We start from the raw sequence: 10,516 nt of genomic DNA, 5'->3' as shown, positions 1-10,516 counted from the left end.
CAAAGATAAACAGGTGTACAAATACACAAAACACACACAGACAGACCCTCCGATCCAGCAGACTCACTGGGGACTCCAGAGACCAGCCTCAGGGGCCTCAGGACCCTGAAGGCTCTCAGAGCTTTGACATCCAGACCTCCAGGTTTCCCCGGCACGTGGTGAGTGGTCGCCTGCTCGCCAGACTTATGAGTCATTGTCTCCAGGACGACGCTGAACAATCTGCAAAAACAACAGAAGAAGAAAAGGATAAATGATCCAGCTCATCAAACACAGGCCCCTGTCAGGTGCTGAGATGACGTGAAAAGAAATCACTTCATGAGAGGACGCAAAGATATAAACACAAAATAAACCGTCTGACCACACGATTTACAAGAAGCTATGAGAGGCGGAGCTCAGATGTTGCTCAGAGAGAATCTGCACGATGAGCTTGATTTTAAAAACAAACTTTAAATGCTCAAAATCCGGTAGAAGCATGAGCTGAATCAGTTTAGTGAAAACTGATTTCCACCTAATGTGTCCTTAAACTGTAAAAACTCAGCGTCTTAACTGAGACAGTGATTTGATCGTCCCTACAGAGACAAACACAAAGTCAAGAGAGAGACCCTCAGTGTATCATCTATGAATATAAATTGGAAAAGAGAGTACTCAGGCAACGTTACCATGACAACAGTTTTAATCATCTTTGGCCTGGGGACATTCAGGACGTTCACCACCGTCACACAGGACGAGCCTCAGGACCTGCAGGACGCACTGTGACCTCAGCGGGTGACGGCTGCTGCTGGTTCTCTGTTTTATATTCTATTTGCTTCCTTTTAATTTGTTCATTTTGAGTCGTCACCCATGTTCATATGTTCATGTCGTCTTTTCTCTGACGTTCATTTTTAAGAATTCATCAGTGCAGCAACACATCACATTACAAACTGTTCTGTTTTTAGTAGCTCTTTTGCAGGTTAATAAGGGAGAACCAGAGCTGCATGTTCCTCAAGGAGAACCAGAGCTGCATGTTCCTCAAGGAGAACCAGAGCTGCATGTTCCTCAAGGAGAACCAGAGCTGCATGTTCCTCAAGGAGAACCAGAGCTGTGGGTTCCTGGAGAAGAACCAGAGCTGCATGTTCCTCAAGGAGAACCAGAGCTGTGGGTTCGTGGAGGAGAACCAGAGCTGTGGGTTCGTGGAGGAGAACCAGAGCTGTGGGTTCGTGGAGGAGAACCAGAGCTGCATGTTCCTCAAGGAGAACCAGAGCTGTGGGTTCGTGGAGGAGAACCAGAGCTGTGGGTTCGTGGAGGAGATCTGTCTTCCGCCCTCTCAGTGGTTAGTTGGGGTCAACTTCCTGTGTTTTTAAAGTGACAGTAGGAGTTTCTTGCAGCAGAGTAGATGTGTGTATTTAGAGCCGAGTTACACTGAACTCAGTCGACTGTCACATTAGCTCAACACCAGAAAACTGAGGAGATAAACTGAGGCATCGCTGCAGGGTTTGTTCCTCCGCTGGTCAGAGGAGTTTACTGCAATCACATCAGATTTACCGCTGGGACACACACACACACACACACACACACACACACACACACACACACACACACACACACACACACACACACACACACACACACACACACACACATACAAACACATAATGTGTTCCTAATCTTCACCTTAACTTCAAAAACTTATCTTCAATCTTCAGAAAAAACCTAAATCTAAACCTGGTTCTAGTTGGAACCTTACAAACTTAAGGTGTGCGCCCGCCGTGTCTCGTGACATGGAAACTACGGCTACCATGCAATCCTCTGACACCATTTTTGTTTGATAATATGCTGATGGCCCTTCCCCCTCCGCTACCTAGCCAAGATGGCGACCATTCGTTTCACACTCAACTTCCTGGCACTTCAACTTCTAAACACAGAACATCTAAAGAACGGTTCCTGTGTTTTCTCACCCGACGATGACGATGACGAAGTCCAGCAGGTTCCAGCCGTTGCGGATGTAGGAGCTCGGGTGCATCACCAGACCGTAGGCCAGGATCTTCAGGAAGGTCTCAATGGTGAAGATGATGAGGAAGACGTACTCCACTTGTTCCTGAAACACAGAGCACATGCTCCACTCACACAACAGAACATCATGAAACCCACAAAGTGCTTAGCATCACGATGTATTGATCATTTAAATGTTTAACTCTTAATTAACACTTTAACCCAAACACACAGCGGTGACCTCGATGTGAAGTGACTTCATGAACAGAGTCACTGAAGGTAGAGAGACTCTGACATCGAGAGGAGAGAGAGCGATGAAGCAGAAACTCAGCCGATCATCTCCGATCACAGACCTGTCACTCACTTCCTGAATTTATCCCTCAACCTTTGACAGCCGCGAGCAGTGTTTCGTTCAGGGTAACATGTTAGCCTAGCTTAGCACAGCGACTGGAAGCAGGGGGAAAGTTGTGAAGTTGTATATTGTATAGTTGTGTAGTTATAGTAGAGTAGTTGTTTAATAGTGTATTAGTATACAGTTGTATAGTGTTGTGTCTCACCAGGTCATGTTTGGTGGAGTTGGAGTCGTCCTAAGGAAACATTCCTGTAGTTGTGTAGTTGTGTAGTTGTGTAGCACTGCAGTTGTGTAGTAGTATAATCATTTAGTTGTATTGTTGCGTAGCACTACTATTGTTGTGTCTCACCAAGTCGTGGTTGGTGGAGTTGGAGTCGTCCTCAGGAAACGGTTTGGAAACTCCCAGAGCGACACAGTTAGCAAAGATGGCTAACAAGATGAAGATATCAAAGGGTCTGAGAGATGCATTAAGGAAACTACAGTGTGAAGTACATGTGTTAGCATAGAGCTAGCATAGAGTTAGCATACAATAGTAAATGAACACTCAGCAGTAATATAACTGATGACTCATGTTGCTCGTTAGCAGATGAAAGAGTTGATTGATCTGAAGCCGACAGGTGATTGGTCGGAGTAAAGGATACTTCCACTCGACGATAGAGAGAGCGGCTCGTCTGATTGGATTGTTCAGTTTCAGACAATATAAAGCTCGAGGAGCGCGTTGGACCTGATTACTGCCCTGCACCTGAGGAGGAAGAACATCGTCATCATCATCTGCATCGTCATCGTCATCGACATCATCATCATCTTCATCACCTGTTTCTTAGCGTGTTGTCTCACCTGTATCTTAGCGTGTTGTCTCACCTGTATCTTAGCGTGTTGTCTCACCTGTATCTTAGCGTGTTGTCTCACCTGTATCTTAGCGTGTTTTCTCACCTGTATCTTAGCGTGTTGTCTCACCTGCTTCTTAGCGTGTTGTCTCACCTGTATCTTAGCGTGTTGTCTCACCTGTATCTTAGCGTGTTGTCTCACCTGTATCTTAGCGTGTTGTCTCACCTGTATCTTAGCGTGTTTTCTCACCTGTATCTTAGCGTGTTGTCTCACCTGCTTCTTAGCGTGTTGTCTCACCTGTATCTTAGCGTGTTGTCTCACCTGTATCTTAGCGTGTTGTCTCACCTGTATCTTAGCGTGTTGTCTCACCTGTATCTTAGCGTGTTTTCTCACCTGTATCTTAGCGTGTTGTCTCACCTGCTTCTTAGCGTGTTGTCTCACCTGTTTCTTAGCGTGTTTTCTCACCTGTTTCTTAGCGTGTTGTCTCACCTGTATCTTAGCGTGTTTTCTCACCTGTATCTTAGCGTGTTTTCTCACCTGTATCTTAGCGTGTTTTCTCACCTGTTTCTTAGCGTGTTGTCTCACCTGTATCTTAGCGTGTTGTCTCACCTGCTTCTTAGCGTGTTGTCTCACCTGTATCTTAGCGTGTTGTCTCACCTGTATCTTAGCGTGTTGTCTCACCTGTATCTTAGCGTGTTGTCTCACCTGCTTCTTAGCGTGTTGTCTCACCTGTTTCTTAGCGTGTTTTCTCACCTGTTTCTTAGCGTGTAGTCCTCTCCTCCTCTGTGTTCCAGTCGAACTTGTGGTCGAGTGCAGCGTGTCGGTTCTTGTCATCCTCACACTTCCCTCGTTTTCTCCGTCCAGCTCTTCGTCCCACTCTCCATCCCTCTCCTCGCCTCCTCCTCCTTCTCCATCCACCTCTCCTCCCTCCTCCTCTTCCTCCCCCTCTCCTCCCCCCTCCTCTCCATCCACTGCTTTGGTGTAGCCGTTGCGACCGGCACCTGGAGACAGACACAGAAGAAACACGATGACCTGCAGATCAGGTCGTGATCCTCCACAGAGGAAGGTCGCTCTATAATTAGCATTTGCTCTGTTAATCAGTTCATTTGATTGAAAGCAATCCTGTGAGCTGCTTCCACTTCTTTTTCTTCTTCTATTGTTTAATGCTGTCTCTACTTCCTGTGATTGGTCCAAAAGTCCAAACTGTACAACAAAGTGTTTTCACTGCAAACCAACAGAACCATGGTTCAGTTTGATCCAGACCCAGAACACCTCTTTTGTTCGGACTAGATTTTGATCTGTTGTTCTGGACCGTGTGTGAGGAACCTTTCACACCTGCTATTGAGGAGATATTAAGACTGAAAAGGCTGAAGGTCTGAACCCTCTTGAAACTCTGAGGATCCATATACTGAAGACTGGATCCAGGACCCAGCTTTACGTGGTACCTGAGCTCTGACTTCTCACAACGTGCTGGAAGTCAGAGCTCAGGGTGAAAACAGGCGCTTCACACGTTATCAACAGAACTTGTGTTTGTGGACAAACTGATTTCAAACTGAACTGAGAAAAACTTCACCTTCACCTGGTGAGAACCCATCTTTTGACCAATCAGCTCCCTGCGAGGGAGGAAGTACTGACCGTCCGTTAACAACATACAACTTGGTCAACGACAGAGGTTAGAGGAGAGAAGAGCAGAGGAGGAGATGTGAGTTTCCAGAGGAGGTGAAAACAGAAATATTGTAGTGAACAGCTGTGACCTAGATCTCTCTCTCCCTCTCTCTCTCTCTCTCTCTCTCTCTCTCTCTCTCTCTCTCTCTGTGTGTGTATGTGTCTGTGATCTGGGCCATGATTTATATGTTAGAACCTGAGGACCCTGAACACACACACACGCACACGCACGCGCACACGCACACGCACACGAACCAGTGATGAATAGTGAGATTATCTCTCTTTGCTTTTGTTTAGTCATTTTCTAGATTTCCTGTGTTTCCCAGAATGCTTTGCTGTTCTGTCCAGCTGTTTATTTACAGACACGTATAAAATGAGATCAGTTTAACTTTTATCTTCATCACATCATATTCGCTCACCAATTACGCCAGAGAATTTAATATTCAAATATTCGAAAAAGCTTTTTCACGGATCATGAAGATCGAACCAACGACTGATCTTTACCAAACTACAGATACATTCACAGTCTGTGGGAGATTCTCCTTCACACCAAGAATCATTTTGTGAGCTGCTGTGTTTGAAGCCTTGAGTTTTAAATTTGTGTTTTTCTGAAACCAGAAGTAAAAACCACTCTCTGGACCTGATCCTGTCCCTATAGGACAGGAAGAGGCGGAGCCAGGATCAGTTCAAGGTCAGATCTGAAGCCTCATCTCCTGTTCACACTATTTAGAATCAGTTCCTTCTGAGAACCGATCATTCACACAGGCCGGTGCCGATAAAGCACCGATTCATTGTTTGTCAACTGCCAATAATCCTCAGAGGAAGAAGAAAAAATCACGTCTGACAGAACGTCACTGATCAGTTCTTATAAATTCACTTCATCACATTTTGAGTTTGAATGTTTCAGAAAAATCTCACGGCTGGTTTCACTCATTTCTTTTCAAAATGATGGACAATATCTTTCAGTAGCTCCTCCCAAAGCTGCTGATGTCACAGGCTCCATGTTGGTCGGGGTCGGGTTGAACCTGGACTTTGAAGCAGACTGTCATGGACAACACTGCCTGTTCTAAAACCAGCACTTTGTTTAAAGCGTCTCCTCCTCTGACCCCTGAGTCGGTATCTCAGCAGGTCGTCCAATGAGCAATGAGCAGCTGAGGTTTGGACCGTGCTGGTCACATGACTGTTGGTCACGTTGTTTGGTTCCTGTGGAGGAGCTGCTTCACCCCCAGGACGACAAGAAGCACCGACTAATTATCCCAGAATTATCCCGAGTCAGCTCACATCATCCTGACAACAGAGTGTGTGTGTGTGTGTGTGTGTGTGTGTGTGTGTGTGTGTGTGTGTGTGTGTGTGTGTGAGAGAGAGAGATGGTGTAATGGGGCATCCCATCACTCGCACACGACCCGTATCCGCCTTGTTAACTTCCTACTTTTCACTGCCCTGTCTCAGTGTGTGTGTGTGTGTGTGTGTGTGTGTGTGTGTGTGTGTGTGTGTGCGTGCGTGCGTGCGTGCGTGCGTGCGTGCGTGTGTGCGTGTGTGTTTGTGTGTGTGTGTGTGTGTGTTGCCCTCCAGCCTAGTCCAGCTGGAAGGTCCTCAGTTCATTTTGTGAATGTGGACAGTTTTTCTTCTTCGCTGCAAAGCTCTCTCTCTCTCTCACACACACACACACACAAACATACACATACACATACACAAACACAAACGCACACACAACACACACATACACAAACACACAGCTAAGAGGCATCTCAGAACAACAGGTAAATAAAGTGTCACCAAGAGACGAGATGGTTGATGTATACACATCCTGTGGTCTGTGTTTCTGCATGTGAGAGACGACGTGTGTGTGCGTGTGAGGCGACGTGTGTGTGTGTGTGAGACGACGTGTGTGTGTGTGTGTGTTAGAGACTACGTGTGTGTGTGTGTGAGACGTGTGAGGCGACGTGTGTGTCTCAGTCTCAGTTCATCAGGATGAAAGGTCTCCTCGGTTTAAATAAAGTTTAAATAAGCTTAATTTCACGGCCCGAACAAGAGGGTGGATTAACTCTGCTGCCGTGGTAACAGGTGATGTCACATGTTAATACTCATTTCCATGACAACATTATCAGAAGGTCTGCGGAGGCCATCTTAGTTCAGAGAGCAGGTCTGATCCTCCGTCAGAAGCAGGGGGATTAATGAGCGAGTGAGCGTCTCATCTTAACTCAGAGAAATCGTTTGTCTCGATGAGGCAGCTCGAACTTTGTTGTTGCTATGACGACAGTAGGACGTAGAAGTGCAGGAGAACGTCATGTGACACACGTGGTCAGTGGCAGGTTTTCAGTCAAACTGAGGTCAAAGGTCTCACACCTTCTGCAGCTGTGAGAACGTGAGCGTCCACAGGCTCCGTGGGTTTGATCTCAGGACGACACTGAGTGGACGAGAGCGTACGACTGAGCACATGAAATACTCAGCACGCTCCGGTTTCTGACCTCTGACCTCATCTCTGCCCACATGTCGCACCTGGGAAACTGTTAACTGATGTATAAACAGGAGGTCCAGGGGGGGGGGGGGGGGTCAGAGGTCATCTTACATTTCATCAGGACGCTGATCTGACACATCCAGGCTCCTGGACTCAGTGTGTTATCTTGTCTCTAACGCTAAGTTCAGATAACCCAACTTTCCAAGGGATCGCTGTGAAGTTCCTTCTACACGACTTCCTGCCTGTACTCCAGAGTTTTGCAGTCATGAGTTCCCACGACATGATCTTTCCCAAGGAGACGCCCCTGACTAGCACATCTGGTGCGCTCTGATTGGCCGTAGTTGTTGTTTTACCTAAATCTAGTTGGAGGAGGGGGGGTGTGGGCGAGCCTCTCAAATCACGTCTTTGAAGAGTTGGCTTCCATCTGAGCCGTTTGTCTGCGAGGTTCAAAATTTAGCATCAGGTGGAAAATCAGGCTAAAAATCCCATAGTGTGAACTGGGCTGAGTTTGATCTGTTTGTAGCTGCACTGACTCGTATTAAAGGAGTTAAAAGGACTGATGTAACGTTTGACTGACAGACGACTCAGACGAAACTTCATTTGGTTTGAATGTGAATCTGTCGAAACAAAGACGAACTCTGAGCCACAGCGTCAGGGTCAAGTCGGCGTTGACCATCAGTAAATGAAGATTCATCACTTATTCGTCCAGACCAGCTCAGCCTTCGCTTCAAATCACCAAACACCAAAACACCAGAGCCCTCCAGAGCAGCAGGTGGCGCTCTAATCCTCAGTATAATGACATGGCAGCTCAATTTCTTGTTGAGAACTGACCCCAGAACAGAACGAAGACGAAACAAAAACAATCAGATTTACTTTCAATCCGACTCAACATGAAACTTTGATCAACACATGATGCAAAATGTCATCAACTCATCTTTATCAAATAAACCCAAAGATGTTGTGAATCTGTTTCGGTCGCACAGTTCAACTTCTGCTGCGTTCAAGACAACTGTCGGATATTCCGACCTGAATTTTCTGAGTTCCGACTTCCAAGCGTTCCAGTGCACGGTGATGACATCAGACGTAAACAAACATGTCTGACCGTGAGAAGCTGATGTTTATTTGTCTCGTGACGAAACAATTCAGCTGAAACCTTTGCAGCCTCCGTTCATACAGAAACAAAGACGAGGGAAACGACGCATGAGGCAACAGACATTTTACGTTTTGGAAACACATTCAATACAAACGAGGGAGAGAACACTCGACCCGTCACTCAACAGAGGGTCGACGGGCCTCAGCGCCACAGTATCTACACCTCCATGAGCGCCGCCATTGTTGTGTGACGTCAGACGACTGATTCTCCGTGAAGTCGGGGCTAGATGAAATTTCCCCGAGTTCACAAGTCGCAACTTCGACTTTGAGTAGCGCCCATTGCACTATTTCAAGTAGGAGGTTGGAAAATTCCAACATCTGAGTTTTCTGGAATGCGGCTTCAGACCTTGCCTGTGCGTGACATCACTTCCTGATGATGTCATCATCTCTAACGTCATCAACAATTAAAATGTCACTCAGTGAAGCTCATTCCTCCGCCAAGGCCCCACGCTCCCTTCAATTCAATCAAGCTGAACCAAATCACATCATTTATATCTGTTCCCTAACTTTGTCTTGTCTCAGTTATTTTCTGGGATCGTTCACACAGCGTAAAGTTCGTCTGTTCACACCTAACGTTAATATGTATGTGGCCACGTGTCCCAGAACAATAAGAATAATCCGTTCGCTCGGGACTGAAACAGGTTCTAAGTTCATAAGGAAAACCAGAATCAGACAGAAGCTGTTTTCAGACATGAACACATGAACTGTAGAGCGAGGGGCGGAGCCTGTAGAGCAGCAGGAGGCCGGACATGACGTATAAACTCTGCTGTGGAAAGATCAGTGTTGTTGTTTACAGCTCATCCACACCGGCGTCGGCCCTCAGCACCAGAAGATCTGGAACCTCCTCGTGTTTCCAAGTGGACGTCTTCATCTTCTACGTGTACGGCTCCTCTTCTTCATCCTGAGATATTTGAGTTCTTCCAGTTTCACGTCCGTCACGTGTTAGAAACCTCATCAACACGTCCACTCGCTCACTGGGAAGCTTCCACACATTGTCCTGCTGTCTCCTCACATGGACTCACTCTGACATGTTACACACATTTTACTAGGAGGCTGCAGGAGAAGATCCAGGAAATGTTCAGAGACACTGACTCAGACATTTGTTCTCACAGACAGAACATGTCAGGAACATGTCAGGAACATGTGAGGAACATGTCAGGAACATGTGAGGAACATGTGAGGAACATGTGAGGAACATGTGAGGAACATGTCAGGAACACGTCTGTGGTTGAGTTCATGTCTGAAAACAGCTTCATGTGTTTGTTAAACTAAATAGATTCTTTCACTTCCAGTTGAAAACAGGATAAATAAAGTCTAAAATCTTAGTGTCATTCTTGCTGATGTATAAAACATGTTGTCATGGTAACCTCTGCTGAGGACAGAGAGATGTGGTTAAAAGCTCCAGAGAAAGTTCAGATCATTTAAAGCAGGTTTTTAAATAAAAGAGAAAGTGAAACTGTAAAAACTGAATTGAAAACTTTTATTTTGGAGATTTTATTTTTTCTGATATTTCAAAACATCTGTTGGAGCTGCAGATGTTTGACTGATCAATTAATCACCAGCTGCTAAAAATCACATCACCGTCATTATTGATTCATTATCTGTTGATCAGCAGATCGAGATTTCAGATGCAGACACGTTGTTCAATGAATCCACTGTTTGAAGAGTGAACCGGTTCACACACATACACACAAACAGCTGGGACACAAACATCTGGAACATCTTACTTGCTCGGTTCTCCTCGCACATCTCCGCTGCTTCTCTCAGCTCCGAATGCCGAAGACCATCTTAATCGATCCGCTGCACTTTGATCAGTTTCCCGTCGGTTCGATCCCCATCAGCTTCGTCTTCTTCTTTTAATTCACTAACATAAGCAACTTGTGCTCATTTCACCGCCAACACTTTCACACTGATCTCAAACTGATCCACTTTCCTCCTGCTGCAGCTGCGGATCAATTCAGTTATCGATTTATTCATCAACATCCGAGCGAAGGAAAAAACTGAGGAGATGAAATAAATCCAGAGAGAAAGAAGAGAGAGAGAGAGTGTGTGAGAGAGAGAGAGAGAGAGAGAGAGAGTGAGAGACTGTTTCA

The 10,516-nt window shown here is 46.0% G+C and overlaps 1 protein-coding gene across 1 annotated transcript in view; it reads right to left on the bottom strand.

Annotated features, from left to right (window-relative positions):
• The window catches only part of cacna1fb (calcium channel, voltage-dependent, L type, alpha 1F subunit), a 28,266-nt gene extending 17,750 nt beyond the window's left edge, over positions 1–10,516 (bottom strand). Inside the window, exons 1-6 of the mRNA XM_034591621.1 lie at positions 10,151–10,516; positions 3,902–4,149; positions 2,962–3,062; positions 2,670–2,775; positions 1,935–2,074; positions 68–219 (exon numbers count right to left, since the gene is read on the bottom strand). Coding sequence (XP_034447512.1) covers positions 68–219; positions 1,935–2,074; positions 2,670–2,775; positions 2,962–3,062; positions 3,902–4,149; positions 10,151–10,172 — 769 coding nt within the window. The 5' untranslated portion in view covers positions 10,173–10,516. The remainder of the gene's footprint in view (positions 1–67; positions 220–1,934; positions 2,075–2,669; positions 2,776–2,961; positions 3,063–3,901; positions 4,150–10,150) is intronic.

Source organism: Hippoglossus hippoglossus, chromosome 7 (assembly GCF_009819705.1).
Source record: "Hippoglossus hippoglossus isolate fHipHip1 chromosome 7, fHipHip1.pri, whole genome shotgun sequence".
Taxonomy (NCBI): Eukaryota; Metazoa; Chordata; class Actinopteri; order Pleuronectiformes; family Pleuronectidae; genus Hippoglossus; species Hippoglossus hippoglossus.
The sequence above is the reverse complement of the archived record's forward strand: the minus strand, read 5'-3'. Positions and strand labels throughout refer to the sequence as shown.